Below are 24,383 nucleotides of genomic sequence, written 5' to 3' on the forward strand. Positions count from 1 at the left end.
GGAACACTCTTCCCCCAGACACTCATGGAAGAAATCCAGCCAGCAGCAGCATGGTTCTAGTGGTTTAGAATTGTCATCTGTTCTCATAGGTCAGTAAGCACGATGTGTTGTTAAAGGCTTTAATGTATAACCATACAGAGAAGTCCTTGGTTTGGTTCACGTTTCTCTTCAAAATTCATTAGAAGGCCTTCCTGCTTGGATCACAACATTTTTAAAAAGCATCTGCCCCTACACACTGACACACACACACACACACACACACACACCACCCAACCCCTGACCTCATCGTCACACTCAGGTCATTATCTTCTTCTTCTTCTTCTTCTTTTTTTTTTTTTAATTTATTTATGATAGTCACAGAGAGAGAGAAAGAAAGAGAGAGAGGCAGAGACACAGGCAGAGGGAGAAGCAGGCTCCATGCACCGGGAGCCCGACGTGGGGTTCGATCCCGGGTCTCCAGGATCACGCCCTGGGCCAAAGGCAGGCGCCAAACCGCTGCGCCACCCAGGGATCCCCAGGTCATTATCTTCTTAACAGGTTTCATTTCATAGTATTTATTGCACTCTGACATAGTATGTAGATCACTGTGCAGCAGAGTGTGTGTGTGTGTGTGTGTGTGTGTGTGTGTTAAGGAAATATTTGTTAGATGAATAAATACTAAATCACATATACTTTCCAGGCTTCATTAAAATTTTAAATTATTTTCACAATCTAATTACGTAATTAGAGACTATGGATATAGATTTAAGGAAAAATAAGTCTCTTTCATTCCACAAAATGGTAAACTGAAAAGACTTCAGTGGATCAAAAACTGTATCAGAAGCCTCTAGAGAAGGAAAATCATTAAGCAGTAATACTGGACGAAGCAAGCAAGCTATGTTACTTAACAAGCTACATAAAATAAACAGTCTTTAAATGACCTGAAACTAACACCGTGAAGAGATTGTCTAATTAAAAGTACAATTTTGTCTTGTATGAACTGTTCTTTGCTTGCCTGTATCCAACATGAAAGCTGTTGTCTCAAACCTGTCTGTCACAGAAAGACTTACTCTCTGCAAAAATCTACTTCTACTCTCTGGCCTCCTGCACTAAATTCTGATGAAAAGCAGTAAGTACCTGATTTCAGCTGGCATGCAACTCATTTGTCTGAAGTTCAGAGTTCTAGAGTTCTTAATGGCTCATTGCCTTAACTCACCTGAATTTATTCATGAACTTTAATTTCCATTCTGAAAGAAATTTCTTAATAAAAAAAAAAACAGCTAAATCTGAAGAAATATCAAACTTAACAAGGTAAATAAACTTTCAAGTCACTGTTTAAATGGTAAAGTTGAACTAGGTGTCTTTCTTAACTACACCTTATCAATCCCTATATTTTACCTCAAGTCCCAGCTCTATCACCCAGTATTACTGTTTATTGATTTTCCTTTCATAAAAACCCGTAGTACAGTTTTTGACGTTACAGCCTTTTTCAACTTAACATTTTATGGAATCAAAGATACCTCCTTTTCCTTAAATCCACACCCTTGTTCCTTAGAATAAGCAGTTTATTCTAGTCTCTGAAGTCTGTTCTCCACAGTCTAGACAGATAGTAGGTAGATCATAGGCTCCCATCTCAGCTCTCTGCCTCTTACCTATTGTGTCATCTTGTGCAAGTCAGTTATGATTTTTAAGCTTCAGCTCCTCATTCATAACATTGTCTGAGGTTAAAAACAACACTAACTTTGTATGGGGCTAATTATAATACTTCATAGGAATATGTAAGGGTTAAATGAGATAATGCATATGAAAAGCTCAGCAAGTACCTGGTTTCTAGCAATTGCTCAATGAATTCAATGCTTCAACAAGTATTTACTGAACACCTACTATGGGAGAACACTGTTCTAGGCATGGGGCTACAGCTGCACTAATTGTTAAAAGTAATTCTGGCCCTTATTGGAATTTACATTCCACTTGGGGAAGACAGACAAGTAAAAATACATCAAATGAAATAATTTCAAGCATACACAATTGTAGCAAACAGATATGAAGAAGGAGAAGAGTGGAACCAAAGGGCGTAAGGTGTTATTTCACACAAAATAGTCAGAAAAGGCCTCTGTGATAAGTGATAGGAACAGAAACTGACTGACCCAGGACGGACTCCGTGCATAGCCAGTGTGCTTGCTAACATAAGAAGGGAGGTGCTGGGTGATCAATAATCCCTGTTTACAACAATGTCTTGCGTCTTCCATACCTTTTCACCAGCTTTGGGAAGCAGCACAGGAGAAATCTGCCAGGGGAAAGTGAGGGAGGGCTGTCTTGGGCACCCACGAGCTTTATCATCCCGAGAAAGCTAAATAAATCCTAATTCTAAAAAAAAAAATCCTAATTCTAGATTGTCTAGTTTTCTGTACTTCTAAAGATAAATAAGAGAATCCTTTGGCCACCGTGTCCTCCAGTTAGGCAGCATGATGATATACTTGTATTTTCATGGGTAGGAATGAAATAAATAGGAAGTAAGCAGTAAGTTGCTATAAACAGAAATTATATTGAGACCAAAATAGCACTCTTTATGGAGGCTAAAAATGAAGTCTTGGCAAGATGGAAATGAGATGTTTTACAGCATATTATATGGTCAAAGACATTAACTTCTTACACAAATTAAATCAGGAAATAGATTCCCGTTATAAGAGTATAAATAATTTCTCAAAGGAAGATACATAACAGATAATACCACCATAATAAAATCCATATCAATTTGTTCTTCACTCATAATTGAAAACTGCCTAACTTTCACAACCTCTGCTTTGTGATTTTCTTTTAAAAGCATAATATGATTCATTAAATAATGTGCATAATAATATTTACAACAAACAGATAATGATCTGCCTATTTCAAATACCAGCACTGTAGATCAGGTTAATAGTCGACTAGATAAACTTCAAAATTTCTACCTCATAAAACAATCATACATAGCTCCTTAATTTTCTCTAGCTTTCAGCAGTATAAAATGCTATATAAAATGATGAGACAATCAGCTCCACAGCCAGTGTTGGGGGTTTGGGAGAAAGAGAATAATTGGCCATGTAACAGTCCACAGAATCTACTCCATTTATCTAGGCTCGATTCAGGGAAAATTTCATATAGAGAAGGATATAGCTTTATTTGAAATTATATATTCTTATTCAAGCCCAGATCTGCATTTTTATGCGCCTCTTTTATGGCTTTGGTCTCTCAATTTAGACCTGGCTCAGCAAGTAGGAAATGCAAATATTTGGTTGGCTGTAAAACAGGATATCAATATCTCTGAAAACCCAGTTGCATATCTTGTTGACCTAACAGGGGTAAGAAGTATTCTCACTGTGCTTAATTTTATTTCATGCTGGAATTATACTGGAATTAAAGAACATACTTTTGCATGTACCGGTAAGTATACAAAACTCCTGTCATTTAAGGGACAGAGGGAGGGCAGTGGCAGAGGAGATGTTGAAGACAACCCCCTACATTTTTGGTTTGAGCAGCTATTGGGTGGTACTAGCTCCCTCATTATCCAAATGTTTGCTTTATGCCACTCTGCTTTTACAAAAGACTTATATTAGCACCTATGTTTGCTAACTAAAAGAAATTCAAAGAGGATTTTTGCTTTTGTGAAACGGTAATTGCTTCTGTGTTTTATGTCATTTGACTTACAAAAGATTTCGCAGGAACGCTCTATTTTTGGATAGTGGGGAAAACTTGTGCCATTTATTGAAAAAGGAAAAAACAAAGTTTGGAGTTAAACTCAGTTTTACGTAAAGAGTAGAAAAGTCTATGTCTTTCAGGAAAAAGAGTAAATGTAAGCTAGAAATATAAGTTTCTAAGTCTCTGGTATATAAATAGTAAATGGAGCGGCAGGAGTAGATCATCTTAGGCAAAGAAAAGAACTAGAATTCTGCAGAACAACAGCAGTTATTCATTCATTGCCTACCAAGGTCTAGAAAAGTGAAATTTTCCTAGTATCCATCTTTTGAGCTTTCTAGAAGATTTTGGGTTAAGAAAACCATTTCAGATTTTACTCCTCTATCTTGCCTCCTGTATCCTCAAAACTAGAAAGACTTCCTGCTTCTGTGCTTGTATTGCTCTCTGAATCTAAAACTTTTCTCAGATGGATTAAAAAATGTTTAGGCAATAATCTCCATTAAAATCTTTGAAGGGAAAAAAAAATTCATTCATTGATGGAGGAAGAAACATTGACAGAGTTCTCTGTTTCCTAGAGAAAAACATGACAAGTTGTTTCAAACTAACAGAATTTTTATAGGGGTTTCTGAAATTGAAATGGGGGTAATAGCAAATGGAAAAATACAAAGGAAAAAAGAGCCAATCTTATAATTCTAGAAAAATTGGCAAGAAGGCTAATTTCTTAGCCACAGAATTAGTGTCAAAATCTTCCGTGAAAGGAAGGTTAAGGCTCAGCCCCTCAGTGATGACCGAGTAATACAACATGAGTTCTAGACCAACAAAGGATAGTATAACTGTTGCTTTTTTTTTTTTTTAATTTCTTTCGCTGAATCTGGATTACATATTAGCATTCTTGGGAATAGCGCTTGCTTCATATTAAAAGTCATCCTTAGATATATAAAAATTGAATTAGCAGGTATTAACCTACCAGATTTTATGGCTGTTTATCCCTCTGCTGTACTTCATAGTAGATGGCCTCAAAGAAAAGGACAGTTGACTACCCCAGTTCAAGTTCTAATACATCAAAAGTACTTAAAGGCCAAGCCAGCTCTATTGCTCTACTTTGAGCCAGACCCCACAGGTTTTACCATAAAACACAAACCATCTTTATACCCACTGTTTACCTCACAAATCTCCTAAAGCACATGGAAGTAATGTGTTCTGTGCTAGATCTTAGAGGTAAAAGTTACCTAGAACAATTTCTCACCCAGCTAGCTACCTGCCAGCCCCACATAAGAAACTTATGATTTATTATATTTGAGAAAAGTAAGGTAGTTTTTAAAATTTCTTTATAATATATTGTAAACTTAACCTCCAAAATTAAAATTCTATTTCACTCATAATTGCTGGACATATTCTTTGACTTTCTGCATCTTAAAATCTCTTATAAACTGAACTCAAAGTCAAACCTTATAAAGTAAGAAAAAAAGCCTCAAGTCTTTCAAGGAAAACTGGGAAGAAAAAAGAAGAATAGGCCATTTGAAACCCAGCAAATGCAGATTAAAAAGGCAGCCTACCTTAATAAAACCAAGGAAATGCTATGCTTCAACATTAGTGTCATTGGTAATCACAAAGCCCTCTGGTTTCCAAACATTTATAAATAATCTAAGAAACTTATATACATATACACATCATATACACACAAATGTACTTACCTTAGGAATAGGATTCAGCAGAACTACACCTGACTTCTTAGTGATGACCTGTTTTGTTGTATAGTGATGATCTATAAGTTGAGGAATGTTTGAAAAACCAGTGCCTTCAAATCGATATAGATTCTGGAGAAAAAAAAAAACAATAAAGAAGAATAAATATGAAGACATTGCTTCAGCAAGACTCCATTCAGTAATAAATTAAGTTCCACTAAGAAAAACTATTGTTGCACAACAATAGTGTGAATATACTTGATACTAGGATCAGATGGTAAAAGTAAAAATAAAAGATCACCATTTCCTCCTTATCAATACAGTAGTAATTGGTATTTCTATGGTGGGGTTATTCACACATTATTCTTTCACCAAAAGCACCTCGTCATCTTACACACCACTGACAAAGAAAGAAAATGCACAGTGACAAAACTACAAATATCGGCATGCTCAAATCTTGCACTTTGTGATTTCATAACATAGGATAAGTAACATTTTCTCAGACTCTGTCACATTCCCTTTCCCTGTATTTATATTTCAAATAGGCAAGCAGGTCATATGGATGAACTGATAGCAATACATTTAGCAAATAAAAAATATCTTACTGGTCACACCTTTCAATGCAGGAAGCACTGGAATCCAAAGTAATAGAATAAAAACTTCTGATAGTTCACAAAGGTTGCCCATATATATGCAGGTGATGTATACAGATACCAATATGAATGTGCTCTAAGAAAACTCTATGTTAAGAAATAAGAATATTTAAAGAGTACCTAAATTTGGATATTATTTATGTCACTGGAAGATTATTTTCTTAGTTAAAAGATAAAAAAAAATTAAGGTTCCTTTTCCATAGCAAAAAGTAAGATTCAATTTACCAGAATCTGATTTATATACCACCTTTAAATGGACATTTGTTTTATCAAGTAAGGAACAAACAGGAGTTAGTTTACTGTAAAACTAATCATAGAATATCATTCAATTCAGGGCAGGTTGTGTTAGAGTAAATTCAGGGCAACTGTTGATAAGTTGCCTGAAGAATTTTTGAATACACCGGCCAGACCTACTATGATATATTAACAATGATGCTTAAGAATATTTCATACTGAAGACACTAATCTATTATTGGTCATGCAATGTGCTAAGCAAGTTCTCTCAGCATTCAGTTTATTCATCGGTGAAACAAATAATATTTGGATCTCCTCAAAGAGTAAGTATGAGGCTTGACCAAGTATCAACATACAAACCCCTTTGCTCAGTATATGGCACTGGTACACGTTCAATTATTAAATCACTAAAGCAATAATAATCCTTGGGTTACAAAAATAATTCCATATCCAGATAAAGAAGAAGAAACTTAAAGTGTAAATTACCTTTTCTCAAGGAATAATCATTATCTGTAAATAATCAGATATACTGAAAGCCATTCTTACATTAAACTGATTAAAAAATAAAGAAATGAAAAAGTTCATAGACGTGTAATGCATAATAACAATAGTAACAATGGGGATATTTCAACCAAATATACAGTATTATATGCTTGAAAGTTGCGGAGAGTCAATCTTAAGCATTCTGACCATGCGTACAAGAAGAGTATTTAACATTAACTGTGAGGTGTTAATGGTTTTGATCCTGGTAATCATTTTACAATGTGTATCAAATCATCATGTTGTACACTTACATACAATTCTATTAGTCAATAATTACTGACAATTCATTCCCCCATAAAGTTAAAAATGTAGGGGCGCCTGGGTGGCTCAGTTGGTTAAGTGACTGCCTCCGCTCAGGTCTGATTCCTAGGGTCCTGGGATAGAGCTCCACGGGGCGAGAAGTTGGCTTCTCCCTCTCCTTCTGACCCTCCTCCCGGCTTAGGCTCTCTGTCTCAAATAAATAAAATCTTAAAAAAAAAATAAGTTAAAAACCCATATGTCTCTTCCCTTTGTCTTCCTTCTGTCTACTGTCAACATAGCATCAGGTGATCCTGTTACAGCAGATCATTCCATTACTTTGCTTATATTCTTACTTCCCTCAGAATAAATGCCAAAGTCCTTACTATGGTCTCTGAAACTCATCTGTCCTCTGTCATCTCTCTTACATCATCTCTTACCACTACCCACCCCTCTCCCAGCTTCCCTCCAGCCACATAATTTTAGTGAAACACACTATACACACTCCTTACTCAGGGAGTTTGAATTTGCTGCTTGAATAGTTCCTCAGATGGTCGTACGGGTAACGACCCTTACTTGCTCTCTTACTTGCTCCAGTCTTTCAGCATATGTCACCTTTTCAGTAAGGTCTTCTCTGACCACCCCATACAACATTCAATACTCCATTTTCTCGCCCCAACTAAACTAATCTCCTTTCTCTTACTGAAATTTTGCTCAGAACTTATCACCATCTAATATCATAGCTATTTTTCTTGTTTATTGTCTATTTCTTCCTCTAGAATGTAAGTTCATGAGTTAATAAATTTTTAACATCACAGTATTCCCATGGTTTAGAACAGTGCCTGACATGTACTGCCTGGATCAAAAAATACGTACGAATAAATGAAATATAATGCATATAAAATGAGTGTGAAGTTAAAGACACAAGTAAGATAACTCAACTTAGAAATGAATACTGACAACACACACCCAAGCTCAAGACACTGAAGTATAATGTTCAACAGTAAGTAACATGATAAAATTCAGAGAATCAAATTTCAAATCAGCCACTAGTGTCATAATATAATGTCTTGTACAAAATTCTAAAACACTTGTATAACTAGAGAAACAGTGAATAGAATAATGGGAATTTTCATTTAAGAACATACCTGGATTTTAAGTTTAAAGAGAGTTTTCTGTCATTGACATAGTAATCATGATGGGTGAAGACAGTGAATACAAGGGATGATATAAGAAACTGGTTTCTAGCAATTATCATTTTAAAGCAATCAGTTCACATCAGTGAAGTTCTCAGAGTCCTAATTGTGCAAAACCAGTTAACTCGCTTTCTTAACTATGAAGATAAAATAATGAATCTAAAAACAATGCTAAGATGACATATGCTTACCAAGTTCAGCTAAGCATCAAGCTAAGGTCAAGAGTAACACATTCAAGAAAACTGTTGAGGACTTGTTCCTTGATACTCTCAAAATTCCAAATATTAAAATTTGATCTTGTTACAAATCTGTATAAATTTCTTATAGCTCAGATGATAAGGTTTGGTTCACCAAAAAATGGATTCTTTTTTAAGTTTTCTACATGGCTGTGAAAATAATACAAATGAGAGAATCCAGACTAATCTTAAGTAAGACACTTTTCCTTGGAGCTACTAATGATCTCTTAAGTGAATTCCAAAAGAAGCAATAAAAAATAGTAGTAGAGAATAAATTTTTGCAAACTTCCACAAAGGTCATTTTGTTGATTGTCATTTGTATTACATGATTAAGCATCAAGTAATAGGTCATTAAAAAGTATGCATAGGGATCCCTGGGTGGCGCAGCGGTTTGGCGCCTGCCTTAGGCCCAGGGCGCGATCCTGGAGACCCGGGATCGAGTCCCACATCAGGCTCCCGGTGCATGGAGCCTGCTTCTCCCTCTGCCTGTGTCTCTGCCTCTCTCTCTCTCTCTCTGTGACTATCATAAAAAAATTAAAAAAAAAAAAGTATGCATAAAATATGATAATTCAAATTTTATAAAATAAAAATTATATAGATGCCTATAATTAGAATATATCAAAAAATACTCAAAGAATATACACTGAACCCATAAGGTGGTCTTATGAAAACATTTGCTACATCTAGAAGTTGTTTCTGAGTTATCACTGTGCTACTTAAGAATCATATGGATGAAAAACCCATAAAAAACAGCATCAGATTTTGTTGCTATACATACTTCCAGAGTACTGTTATTATACAAAGAAGTCAGAACAGAATATGCATACAAAAATGAGATGGGGGTTCAATGAATGTAATGTGGGGGGTTACAATGAATGTAATCTGAAATCATATGCCTGAGAAGATCCCCTGAAAAAGAATTGAGAACAAGAAGGCTTAAGGAAAAGCAAGGGAGCAAGGAAGCAAATGAAAGAGAAAGAAGAAAGGAAAGAAGAAAGAAAGAAAGAAAGAAAGAAAGAAAGAAAGAAGAAAGAAAGAAAGAAAGAAAGAAAGAAAGAAAGAAAGGAGAGAGAGAAAAGAAAAGAAAAGAAAGAAAAAAAGAAAAAGAAAGAAAAGAAAAGAAAGAAAAGAAGGAAGGAAGGAAGGAGGAAGGAAGGAAGGAAGGGAAAAGAAAAGAAAGAAAAGAAAAGAAAAGAAAAGAAAAAGAAAAGAAAAGAAAAAAGAAAGAAAAGAAAGGATTTCTCAAAGAGAAAAAAAGAAAGGATTTCTCAAAGAGGGCAGCTGAGATGCATAACCTAAATTTAAAAAAAAAAAAAAAGCTAAATAAAACATTCCCTTTTTTTGGTAAAATACCTAAAAATGGAAACATAAAACATAAGCTTTAGCTTTCTCCAATAAAAACAGCACATGGAATTCTTGTAAGTAACTCATTAAACCAGTACACAGGAAGGGTGGCTGGAGAGTTTGGGAAATCGTATTAATAAGGTTTCTTTTTTTTTTTTTTTTTTATTAATAAGGTTTCTATATGTCTTTTCCTACTTAACTGTTACTCATTATTCAGATGTTGTCTCAAACTTAACTTCCTTAAGTTTCGCAGTCAAAAGCTTTTATAGCAATGTGCATCTACTTTACAGCTTATAATTATTACTTTACAGTTTATAATTATATATAACATGTGTGATTTACAAATGACTGTGGGCCTCCCTCCTAGATTATAGGCTCCACCATTGTATCCTTGGGCCTTAAAAGTACTCACTCAGTCTTTCCTGGAAATTAATGTTAATGAGCTTTTGTTAAGGCTTTAATTGTTAAGAAGAAAGTAAGTCCCCTAAGTCTTTAACTGTGTGTCAAGGGCACAGAAAATGATAACCTAGGGCAGTTTCTTTTGACTTCAAGGTACTTATCACCTCTTTTGGATACTTGAAGGGTAGGAGTAGAGTGATTAAAATAATTCAAAATATACAATGAGGCATAAACATGGGATGAACTGTCATTCAAACAAGTTTTGTTTTTTAAATGTTTATTTTCTTTAATTTCAATCCATCAATATATAATGTATTATGAGTTTCAGAGATAGAGGTCTTCAGTGATTCATCAGTCCTATATAATATGCAGTGTTCATTACATCACATGCCCTCATTAATATCCATCACCCAGTGACCCCATCCACCCACCCTCCTCTACTCCAGTGACCCTCAGTTTGTTTCCTACAATTAAGAGTCTCTTATGGTTTGTCTCCCTCTCTGATTTCATCTTGTTTTATTTTTTCTTCTCTTCCCCTGGGGTCTTCTGTTTTGTTTCTTAAATTCCACATATAAGTGAGATCATATGATAATTCTTTCTCTGATTGACTTATTTTGCTTAGCATAATACCCTCTAATTCCAACTACATGGTTGCAAAAGGCAAAATTTCAATTTTTGATGGCTGAGTATTATTCCATTGTAGATAGGTGTGTGTGTGTATGTATAAATATATATCTTTTTTGGATCACTACATTTGTATCTTTGGGGTAAATACCCAGTAAAGCAATTGCTGGGTTGCAGCGTAGCTCTATTTTCAACTCTTTGAAGAACTTCTAGAATATTTTCCAGGATGGCTATACCAGTTTGCATTCCCACCAACAGTGTACAATGGTTCCCCTTTCTTGGCAACCTCGCCACCATCTGTCGTTTCCTAACTTGTTCACTTTAGCCATTCTGACTGGCGTGAGATTTTGATTTGTTTACAATTTTGATTTGTATCTTCCTGATGCCAAGTGATGTTGAGACTTTTTTCATGTGTCTGTTGGCCATCTGTAAGTCTTCTTTGGAGAAATGTCTGTTCACCCATTTCTTGATTGGATTGTTTGTTCTTTGGATGTTGAGTTTGATAAGTTCTTTATAGATTTTGGATACTACCTCTGTAGCTGATGAGGCATTTGCAAATATCTTCTCTCATTCTGTTGCCTTTTGGTTTTGTTGACTGTTTCCTTTGCTGTGCAGAAGTCTTTTTTATCTAGATGAGGTCCAAATAGTTCATTTTTGCCTTTGTTTTCCTTGCCTTTGGAGATGTGTCTAGCAAGAAGATGCTGCAGCCAAGGTCATAGAAGTTGCTGCTTGTGTTCTCCTCTAGGATTCTAATGGATTCCTGTCTCACATTTAGGTCTTTCATTCTCAAACAAGTTTTGAATTTACTCACCTTCACTTAGTCTTCCTTAAGACTCATGGCATGAATTTAAAAATACATGTCGTTCAAAAAGCCTAGAGATTTTGACAACAATAGAACAAAGTAAACCTGTCTAGTACACGCAAAGACTAAATCTACCAGCTTGAAGTGGAATTCAGCACATAATAGACATCCAATAAATACCTGCTGAATGAATCAATGATTTAACAAATTGGGCTACCCAATTTCACACAATAATTAAAATCTCCACTTTTGGGTTATTTTTGTTTTATTGACTCATATTCCTGGGCCTTACACATTACTTGCTCAATTAGTATTTCCTGAATAAATGGATAAAGAAATAAAAGATTATGATATGCCATTACATAGAAGATTTTTTGTTTTATTCTAAAATATTCAATATTGTTATTTTTAATTCATCATCATATATTATTTCAAATTTCTTGGCTCAATCATCCTTAATTCTGCATCTTTAATATTTCCCTGTACATGAATTCTACCTGTCTCACCTAGTAGGTTTTAAGTTCACTGGGAAGCCATACATTTTTCAGTTTCATCTCCTTACACTGAATAACATGGTCCTTTGCAAAATGGGTTTTAGCAAATGCCTGTCATATAAATAAATGAGAGAAATATAACTTGGCATTTTTCCCTTAATAATAAGATCTTTCCAGAGCACTTCTTACTACATGTGTTTTTGTTTTATCATACACAACAATAAGGATTTGCATCTATATTTACTAAACAAATGGAATAAGGCTATTTGAATCTCTGAAAATCTATCAACATTTATGACACAAACAGTTTTAGAAACAAACCCTAAATATGTTTAGGTATAAACTCTGTTGTATCAAACACCCTAAACAGGCTAATAACTATGGAACAGGTCTGTACCTAAAGCCAGAATTACAATGAGATTCAGATACTCCTAGATATGCTTAATATATCTGACTTGATGAAATTAATATATTTAGTTCCAATAAAAAGTACAACTCTTCTTGCCTGAAGAGCTAAGACAAAAGATATTCTCTGCCACAATAGTAGAAAATGTAAAAATTCAAAGTATCTTTGTCCATCTTGATCATTCATAATGTTCACATAATGTTCACAGCATGCAGAGTTTCACAGCATGTTATAAAGTAACTGTGATATGCATACAAAAAAACCCCAGCCTCAAAATAATTGCCATCCTACACTGCAGTTGACAATGTTGCTAAAAATACCATTATTTGTGATTGATGAATACCTCAAACCTAAATAAGTAAATTCTAAAACAACACTTTCATTACCATTTAAATTTCACAAATAAATCTCATGGAAACCAGAAAGACATTTTTTAAACTAATTTTTCCAATTACATGGATATTTCTTACAAAGTACATTTGTATTTTTTCAAAGTCATCAAACAATGGCAAAAATGCCTAATATTTGCATAGCACTTTATACCTTATAAAATATATATTTACTGATTTGCTTCCCACAATTATGATACAGGCTATTAACCCCATTACCTTCCAAACCACAGACTTTCTAAAGTGCCAAACTGGGATGAAATCCCAAGTCTTATGATACCAAGTTCAATGCTTTTTTCATGTTACTTGCTATTTTTCTCATTTTCTAAAATCTCATCTATCTTTATGTCTTCCTCTCTTAAGACACCTATCCCCTCATTTATGTACATCTTTTACAACCTACTTTAGATTATAAATTCCTTGATTGGACTATAATAGGCCATCATTAAATATCTGATAATAAATTTCCCCATTTATTGGCTCTTTTCAGGCAACACGTATATGAGGAAGGAAATGGGATAATTTTAGCTCAAGGAAGATTCACCTACGCAAAATGAAAAAGAATTAAAAAGTCTCCAAAAAGTCTAGATCACCTTAAGACTCTTACTTTTAACTGAATGAAGAACTCAACATTATATAATGAGAATTAGCTAAATAAAATTAAGCATTAATGCCTGAGGCACTCACAGAAATACAAGCACTCTCATCTTTAACAGAGATCTTTGAAAAGTTTCAATGACAGAAGGAAGCTGAAAAAAATCTTCAAATGTGAACCTGCAAGTCTTATTTTCAGAATATATTATGCCGCTCATTTTAGTCACTTAAAACAAAATGGCAATATTAACGACAAATGATAATTTGCAAGTAGACCTTTTCCTTTTTGTTTTTAAGAATAGTAATTTAAATTCATACAGTTACATTTTAAACTGTAAGTGGTAATAAGGGGAATATCTCAGTCTTGTTTCATGTAAGACATATTTTTAAAATCGTAACTTTTAGAGCTTAGAAAATAGAGGGAGACACTCAAATTTTAGTTTATACTTTACGTAGGAATTTGCCTTCTACAATTTGCATACCATTTTATAATATTGCCAGCATGGTCATTGGTTGGAATAGGGAAGCTTATAAAATATAAAATATATTATAACTTAAAGACACACAATCCGTAACTTAAAGACACACAAATTAGAAAAGAGTTTGCCAAGGAAATGAGGAATGACATACTACTAGAAACAGTAGGTTGGATGTACGAACATAGGAAAATGTGATTATGAAGTTGAGGTCTGAATACTACACAAAATTAACAATGCTGTGAAAATTATAATACAAACTTTAATGGATTTATTCCTTTCAATCCATCTGAATGGCATCTATTTTCATTCAAATATAATTTCTATGTGTGAATATATGAAATGCCATTCTATACTCTGAAATGATCACTTTCACAGTATGTCAATTTTACCTCAGAATTATAAATAGATACATTGATATATACATGGAGACAGATATGCAGATATAAACATATCTACCTAAAACCCTCTGATGTTTGTCTAATGATAATCGTTCAATCTTTTTGTAAGGTAATGAGTATCATTTGAGTGCCTGGACATAATGCTATTTGAAATGTTGGAGTAAAAAGTGACAAATAGAGGACTTCATATGCCAAGAATATTTAAAATTTCTCAGTGGGTAAAGTTAAACAAAATTTTGAGATTATTTTTCATCTGTTCAATGCTTAATCAAGAATATAACAAACTTAAGTAGTTTAGCAATACTTAAATAAATTTAAATAAGTAAATTAGTATTAAAACAGGCAAGGTGAATATTTCATATGATGAAATTTTTCATCATAAAGGGGGAAAACCTTAAACCAAAATTAATAATAAAGCTAATTCAACTATCACTGTCCCATTTATTAAGGAGTTTTATTATCCCTATTTAATAACATAATTCTTTTTTTTTTTTAATAACATAATTCTTAAAAATCTCTCATGGTACATTTTTTATAGCAATTTCAAGGGCCAGTTTCTTTTGTTTTTGTTTTTGTTTTTTCAAGGGCCAGTTTCAAGAGCATAAAATTCATTATTAAATTTATCCAGAAAAGGGGCGGAAATTATGATAATCATATTTTTAAATGTTTTAATTTAAAATAGATTTATTTTTTTATTTTTGTTTTTTGTTAAAATAGATTTAATGTTCACGTTTAACTTAAAATATTTTAAATGTTGGAGCGCCTGGGTGGCTCTGTTGGTTAACTGATCTCAGGAGTATGAGATCAAGACCCATGTTGGACTCTGTTTAGCTAGGAGTCTGCTTGAGATTCTCTTCCTCCCCCTGCTTGTGCTCTCTCTGTAAATAAATAAAATCTTTTAAGTTAAATTTGTAACAACTATTTTAATTTATAGCATCTTAAAACATGTATGTCCTTAATAAGATTAACATTTTAGTGAATTTTGGCATACTGTATTGAAGGAATTCAGAAAAAAGTAAAATTAAGTACTAAACTAAAGTATTATGGGCATTTATCACATACTATTCACCATTTTATTATAATTATACCATAATGAACAATATAAAAATATACATATAAACTAAATTGGAAACGTACATCAACAAATTGTATGATAAAGTGTCTCCTTTGTCCATCAGAATATACAGAAAGGACATATTCACCAGGTTTCCCATGACTCTCTCGCACCAAGAAGTCTCCTTGTTGTTTTAATAGATCTTGCGCTTCTATTCTGGGAATTGCACCGTGGTACCAGTCCTGTTCTGCCAAGGGCTTCTCACTTATGGGGATCGTATCAGAGAACTTGAACAAACATTGAGAAAAAAAATAATAATAAATTAGATAAAATAGGAATTCTTCCTGGTAAAATTCATAGCAATTATAAATACTTCTTACATTTGCTCCTCCTTTTAAATCAACCAATTAAAAGTTTCAGGATGAATCTGAATTTTTCTTAATTCTCAAAGAAAATATCTCCTGGAATATTGGTGCTGAAGTTTAGCTCAAATACATATCTTTCAGTACTTTGAGTTTGTTTATCCTACCTATCATACATAGATGCACACAAAATTAGCATTTATTGTTAGAATTTATAGTCTTATTCACCATATTATAAAAGAAATCCATATATTTAAAATTTACCAACCAGAGGATTACGGTAAAAGGGCATATTACCAGAGAATGGTCACAAAACAATTTCATTTTTATTTAAATTAAAAGTTAATTATTTTTATGGAATAAACTTGCAGTGACACAGGCTATAGACTGCCCATGTCCTCTGTTCCAGAAGCAACATCTACGATTTCATCTGATGCTGCCCTGCTTCTTGCCTTCCCCTTCCCAGTCTTACCCTCATTCCCCCAACTTCCTTAGCCATTACCACTGCCACATGGCTGGTCCTGATCCTGTACAGCAATGGACAATAAAGCCTTAGGAGAAACAGCAATCATTGAAAATCACCAATGTGAAATTATAAACACGTGGCAAAAACAAGAGAGGACTATAAGCTATGACCATGGCAGAAAAAGCAAATTATCTGTTATTTTAGGAGGCCACATGCTAATACCAAGGGAGCTAGTTATATTTCCTTGAAATGTTTCTAACTGATCATAGATGGAAACCTATTTTCTTGGTAAGAGTAAAAAGTTTGTTTTCATCATCCAAAGAACTAAATTGCTCCAGATGGTTAAGAGTACTATATGGCTAAGCTACAATAATGTGCACTAACTCTTAAGATACTTAGAATACAATATGCACAATGTCTCATGAGAAAGTAGTTTATAAAAAAAAAAAAGTAGTTTATAAATTGGAGAGATTAGAATTAATAATAAATGAAAGGCAAATATTCATACATAGGGTTTCTCAGGCTGATATCATGAACTCTATATAGGGACAAAGTATATGACATCTTTGTGGTAAAAGAAAACTAGTTCTGAAGAAAGCCTTCTTGTTTTGCACCACTAAAAAGGCCCAAAACTTACTGGTCAAAGTTCCATTTTACAAGTTATAATCCTATTGATTTAAAAAAAGAACCTTGAAAAATCCCAAATGGGCTTCAAAGAAGTTTTGGTTTTTACTTCTTCCATTTATGATACATTTAATTCTTTTTTTTTTTTTTTAATTCTTTAAATATATACATGGTGTGACTTACACAGAAGTTTTTTGTAAACTAATAAGCCTTTTCTTTTAGTACTAATCATGATAAATATAATATTTCAAAGAACTTTTAAATCCAAAAGTGGATTTAAAGAAGAAATTATATAGAGGAATCAGTCACAAGTATGAAGTAAAAACAAATGCATAATTTACACAAAATTAACTTTTTATGTATACTGATACCAATGGTTTATAATTCTTAGTCAGTTATTAAATATAGCCTTTTCAAAATTTTATCACACTGTATCTCACTATAACAAATACCAAATTTTTTATATAATAGAAATATTTCCAAGAGTTGTCAATGGCAAAAGTGTTTTATTGATTTTTTTTCTTAGAAAAAAAATCAATAAAATAAGAAATTCAATGTCACCTCCTTGCAAAGAACTTGTTTTCATCATTATCTTTCAAGAAGGTTACATATTAGAAAGGTGTCACAAACAAGGATGTCATGTGCTTGATTTCTTGTCCTATTCAACCTATCCTCCCAAATGTTGATTTATTTAGTACAGTAAAATGGAGAGCCTAGAGAATTCATTAAGTCAGAAGGGCATTTGAAGTACAAAAGCTCAGCTAACACAGAGAAAATCATTTAAGGATTTGAATGTGAGGAATTTGTTTGGAGGGGAAAAAAAAAATCATTGCGAAAAAACATCTGTATCTATTTGTTTGCTTTAAAAAAGAAGTGAATGGGAAGGAACTTACATTATTTTATCACAGGGATTACACCTCAGTTCTCTGGATTTATTAGTTTCTTTGAAATAGAAATCTGTTGTTACCAGCTCCTACACAATACCGTTATAAAGTATAAGCTGAGGGCGCCTGGGTGGCTCAGTCAGTTGAGCATCCATCCAACTCTCGATTTTGGCTCAGGTCATGATCTAAGGGTTGTGAGATCGAGCCCCACATAGAGCTCCGCACTCAGTGCAAGTCCACTTGTCCCTCTCCCTGTGAACTGCTCATCTGCACAAGTGTGCACATTCTCTCTCTCTCTCTCAAATAAATATAATCTTTAAGAAGTGTAAGTTGAACAGTTTGTGAGTATATGTGTGCATACACGCATGTGCACACACATACACAGGGAAAGGCCCTATATAGGCCCTGTCTGGGTCTATCAGGTTTTACAGAGATTTCCCTGCAAGCATTGGAGGGAACATTTTTATGAACATGTTGTCAATTAAATTCCAACACAATTCTGCAAGCTTATTAGTAATAGAATGTAGAATGGATCAGCAACAAAATCCAACATCCCAAGAGCCACCATAATTACATCAAAAAGGAAATGAAGCTTCTTACTTCAAATATTGTATCTTTCTAATGCTCAGTAGGGAAAGATTTTTCCTTGTCAGGAAGTTACCTAAGATTATTGCCCAAGATATGGGGGGAGGGGTTCCTTTTTGAAGTTATAGTTAATCTAACACAGTTTATTAGTTGTACTTAATAAGACAAGCTTTCCTCATTGACTGGGCTAGCTGTTTAGCTCTTTTCCCTGGGTCTTGTTCTTAAAGAACATTCCAGTAAAAACATATCGGGCTTAGTGAAATAAAAAGATTCACTTAAGTGAAGAGGCAATGAGGAGTCAATACTAGAAAATAAAAATATTTGGGGGGAAGGTGGAGAATATGGGCCTATTTTTTTTATCCTCATTCAGCTTAATTTCCAAGTATGTAATGAAAATCTGTATGCCTTTATTTTTTTTTTAAAGATTTAATTTATTTGAGAAAAAGGAGCAGGGAGAGGGGTCAAGGGGAGAGGGACAGGAGGGAGAGAGAGAATCTCAAGCAGATTCTGCACTGAGAGGGGAGCCTGATATGGGGCTCCATCTTACAACCGTTGAGAGATCATTACCTGAGCCCAAACCAAGGTCAGATACTTAAGCAACTTAGCCACCCAGGTTCTCCCATTTGTATATATATATCAGGGACACCTGTGTGGCTCAATCAGTGGAGCATGTGACTCTTGAGCTTGGGGTTGTAGATTCAAGCCCCACTTTGAGTATAGAGATGACTTGAAAAAAATAAAATCTTGGGGCACCTGGGTGGTTCAGTCAGTTAAGCATCCAACACTTGATATCAGCTCAGGTCATGCTCTCAGGGTTCTGGGATCAAGCTCCACGTCTGGCTGCATGCTCTGCACAGAGTCTACTTGAGATTCTCTCTTTCCCTCTCCCTTTGCTCCTCCCCCACTTACACACACAGTCTCAAATAAATAAATAAAATCTTTATCTTTAAAAGTAATAAAATAAAATTTTAAAAAATCAAACTCTGAATTCTATGAAAATCAGGCACGAATAAATGATTAGAAAAAAAACCCGAAAATATAACAGTATGGAAATATACAAGTAAACCCTTCAAGGAGCTTGAACAAGCTGAATAAAACTTCCATATCAACATAAAAAAGTTTTTATGAATTTTTATTACCCATAAAAATGACATTTAATTCTCTTTTCTATTCTCATATAAATTTAGTCATTAATTTTATAGTCTAAGTAAACAATTATTTCAAATCTAGTTTAATATTATACTAGGGTGAAAACAAGCAATTCCAGATTTTAAGCATTTCGAAAAAATTGTGTAAAGACCTCTTCAATTTTAAAGCTATGTATCACTGGGAAATTCTAGATTAGGAATCAAATATATTAGAATTAGAAGTAAGAGAATCACCTCCTTGCAAAACATTGGAATAGTCTATTGAATAGGAATCGGCCTGGTGGTGGTAAAAGCTATTTTCAGTGAAAGGAAAATGTAATCATAGGTAGAAAGCATATTTTCTACCATTTAGGTTTTGGTAGTTGAACAAATACTTAACATAAAATGAGAACGTGAATTAATAATGTTCTTCTTGCTATATTTTTCAAAATTTCTAAGTAACTCCTTCTTAAATTAATGGAACGAGTTAATTCTTAAAACAATGAAAAATAAAAAATATTCTAGATATTTGATCTTCATGATCATTGCCTCAGGCTAGACAAAGGATGTAAATTAAACAGTGTTTTGTCTTTAAGAGGTCCTAAGGCCTATCTGTAATTCTACAAATTCTAATATTTTTAGCAATAAAATAGAACTGATCATTGTTTTATGTACTGATATCTTAGGAAAAACAAAGATACTTCATCTACTCTTTATTTTCCACAAATAAACTAGCAACAAAGCTCTTATTCATAAATTTCTTGATTAACAATTTGTTGTACTTTTTGAGAACCTGAGTTTGTTTAGTCTTAGCTATAATATAACTTTCTTCCAGCACAATAACTATGTAGAATTACATGCTGATTAGAGATCTGCATTCTCATACAATTCTTTCCAAAACTTTACCTAAAAAGATAGACAAGTAAGCCAAACTCAGATACCTTACTTCGACAACTTTCCATTTCCTTGACTGCCCTTTTGTATACCTTCTTGGATCTCTCACAGAGACACTCCCTCTAGCAAAGCATATCTGCTTAAAAGTTTTTGTTTTTAGCTTAATGCCTCTGCTTTTTCCTATACCTTCTGGTTTCCTCTGGCTTTGTCTTTTTTTTTTTTTTCTTGCCTCTTTAGTTCCCTCTTTTCTTTATTAATAATCATTTTCTTTTTTCACTTTATTATTTTTATCCATTTACTTTTTCCAATTGTACTTGTGACTCTCATTCAACCTCTCTCATCTGATCGTTTCACTCCATGTTTTCTACAGTTTTCTTTCTTTCAGTAGCAAATAGTCTTTCCTTAAAGGGGATTTATTTAAGCTTGACAGTATTATATATAAAATGTGCCACAATGTCAATAATAACACATTTTAGTCAGTTAACTTTAACAGTGCTAATTTCATGTTACATATATCAAATGAAACTATTATTAATTATTGTAAGGAGTTATATCTCAATAAATTTAAACATTTATCAGTAAGTTGGGATTTCTGGTGAAGAATACATTATCATTTGGACATGATCAGATCATTTGTTTTAAGCATTTGATTAAACAACTAAAAGAATAGATGTACTCCCTATACAGTAAAATTACTGGTTGCAGAAAATAAACCCAATGAGCCTTTCTTAAAAATTATGTATGATAATGCTAATGATTCAAAACTAGCAATTCTGAGAATATTTAGTTTTCCTGAACATGACTAACTACATAGAGAATGCAGTGTACATATGGTAGTGAGATGATACAAGAATTTTTATTTTTATTTTCCTTTATTTCTCATTTCTTCTACACTCTAGTGTCCGAGGAGTGGAAGTGGCTAGAAAGAGAGGAGGTAAGTTAAAATCTTAAGAATAAAGAAAGACAATGAAGATTTAAAATATATAATATTTAACCTGAATTTAACAACATGTCTTGTTAAAAGAAGTACAATGTTGCTTTCTGCTAGGCTTGAAGAATACTAAAATCCATAAGTAGTTTATTATGCATGAAAAGAACTACATTTCCCTATGCCAACAAGAGAAGCCAAGCATTTTAATACTAACATCACATGATGTACAACTTAAACATAGCTGCGTTATAATTTTCAAATTTTCTAAAGAGAAGTAAGCCAGCTAAACTTATTTACTATATTATTCCATATAATGGAAGCATATCTTTATTCTCCATTTTTTTTCAAAATTCAAGTACAGTGATTCTAAAACTGAAATAACATATACGCCAATACAATATAGAAAAATATGATTTTTAAGGAAATAAGAGTTAAATAATTGTTAAATAATTAAATTATTATTCTTTATTATATGTATTATATTATTTATTGTATTACTATATATTATTAATCATATTATTATTATTCTTCAGTTAAATAATGAAGCATGTAGCCCAACATGGGGCTCAAATTCATGACCCTGAGATCAAGACTTGAGCAGACATCAAGAGTCAGATGCTTAACCAACTGAGTCATCCAGACGCCCCAAGAGTTTAATAATAATTCTTCTAAGGTCTTAAGAACAATTATTTGGACAAGGTGTGCTTTATTCTGATTTTAAAGAATGTTTTTCAAAGAGTGCTACTATAAGAAAGGTGTTACCACTGCACAGAGCAGTAATACAACTAGGAGCCACCAGGGGCTGTGAGATGGAGCAAGTTGTTTGCTCAACCACGTACTTAGAAATTCTTCAGTAAAAGATGGCTCTGAGAAAGGGAAGTATTCTTGACATGACTAGATGTCATTGAATAGAATGTGGCTTGAAAGACTTCCAATGGAAATGGATATACATGATTACCAGTAGGCTCCCAGATTATGCCAGTAATCCTAAAACCTCTAGCCCTGACTTCAGAAGCAGTCTCTGAGAAGTAGTTCTCAAAGCGAATTTATGGCCTCTCGCAGCACAGGAAGATGCTGGATATAGAGTAGTTCTTGGAGCCCAGAGGTAGTAATGAAAGGTTATTTAAGCCTTTTACTATATTGGAAAAAAGCCCACATTCTAGGAGCTGTTAAAACATTTAAAAACTACTCAGATCATAACAAAAAATATTATAAATCTACCACCTGATACACCATATTCGATTAAAGCCAAATTCATGTATCATCTGATTACCTGATATTCTCCTTCCATCAAGGTCAAAGTATTCCATGACTGCCTTCAAATAGGCTCTACATTTTAGCCCCACTATTAAAAATGTTGAAATAAATAGCTATGACAAGTCCAATGGAAATAATATTAAGATTAATTCTAGTTTCATTTCCCTATGTATACTGGAATTAATTGCCTTCTTTTATCTAAAATTATGCTTTAAAGTTTCAATTTTTATATGTTCATTTGAATGAAGAAACAGGGATTTCATAGTTGTTGCTTTTTTTAAGATTTTAAATTACATATGTTTCCACATATAAAAGAATGGATCTGGACCTCTGTCGTGCACCATATACAAAAATTAACTGATACTGAATCAAAGGCCTACATGTATAAGCTAAAACTGTAAAACACTCAGAATGAAATAAAGGTGAAAATTTGGATGGTCTTGCATTAAATGGTGGGTTTTTAAATATGACACCAAAAACATGTGCCATTAAAGAAAAATAGATAAACTGGACTTTGCCAAAAACTTCTGTCAAATGGCATTATCAAGAAAGTGAAAAGACAATCCATAAAATGAGAAAAAAAAATTGCAAAGTATGTATGTGTTAAGGGGCCTGTATCCAAAATATATAAAGAACTCTTACAACTCAAGAATTAAAAAGCGACTCAATTAGAAGTGTTCAAAGAAAATGAACAGTCATATCTCTGAAGAACATACACAAATGACTAATAAGTACATGAAAAGATGCTCAACATTAGTAGTCAGTAGGAATATGCAAATAAAAGATGTATCACTTCACATCCACTAGTATGAATATAATTTTAAAAAAACGGAAAATAACAACATTGTAGAGAAATTAAAACATGTGTATACTGCTAGTGTAAATGTAAAACACCAAACTACTGTGGAAAAATGTTTGGCAGTTCCTCAAAAACTTAAACACAGAATCACCACATGACCTAGGAGTTCTCAGGTATACAACAGAGTGAACTGAAAATACACGTCCCCATAAAAACTTGAACAGCCATGTTCACAGCATCATTCATATTCATATTATTATTCATAATAGGCAAAAAGTGGAAACAACCCAAATGTCCATTACAAAAGATGACTTTTCTTCCAAGTCCTCAAAACCGGTCCTCATAGTCTCTAGAATATATCATAGATGTCTAATCAAGCTTCCTATACTTTATTTTGAAGATCAAATCATAAACCAAGTCCTATGAACTACTATTTATCTGTGAAGTTATAAATCATTAACTTAAGAAAACAAGATTAGGATATGAGTCTTAAAAGAGATTTATTCCGTCATATAGTTTTTGCCTAAAACTATTTTTAATTCTGTATTTGCTATTTACACTTGGGTAAACAATATGTGATAAATTCATGAATAGAACATTATTCAGTGATAAAAAGGGATGAAGTGCTGTTACATGCGACAACACAGATGAACCTTGAAAACATTACACTGATCAGGAAAAAACAGGCACAAAAGGTCACATATTATATGATTCTATTTATCTGAAATATCCAGAAGAGGTAAATCCTTAGGGATCAAAAGTAGATTAGTGAATGCCAGAAAATTGGAAAAGGAGGGAAATAAGGCTAACCACTACTAGGTATGGAGAATCTTATTGGGGAGATTAAAATGTTCCAGAAGTAGACAGCACAGACGGTTGCACAACATTGTGAGTACACTAAAAACCATTAAGTGTACACTTTAAATGATGAATTTCATAGTATGTGACATGTATCACCATAAAATATTTTAAATATGGGGCCCCTAGATGGCTCAGTGGTTGAGCGTCTGCCTTCAGCTCAGGTCATGATCCT

General features: G+C 33.3%; 1 protein-coding gene across 14 annotated transcripts in view; it reads right to left on the bottom strand.

The window, feature by feature from the left end:
- The window catches only part of FER (FER tyrosine kinase), a 433,137-nt gene that overhangs the window by 218,655 nt on the left and 190,099 nt on the right, over positions 1-24,383 (bottom strand). For all 14 annotated transcript variants that reach the window (XM_049107895.1, XM_049107893.1, XM_025438260.3 and 11 more), the window contains 2 exons: positions 15,505-15,708; positions 5,349-5,471 (listed from right to left, as the gene is read on the bottom strand). In XM_049107895.1, the coding sequence (XP_048963852.1) occupies positions 5,349-5,471; positions 15,505-15,708 (327 nt within the window). The remainder of the gene's footprint in view (positions 1-5,348; positions 5,472-15,504; positions 15,709-24,383) is intronic.

The sequence above is a fragment of the Canis lupus genome, chromosome 3, assembly GCF_003254725.2.
Source record: "Canis lupus dingo isolate Sandy chromosome 3, ASM325472v2, whole genome shotgun sequence".
NCBI lineage: Eukaryota > Metazoa > Chordata > Mammalia > Carnivora > Canidae > Canis > Canis lupus.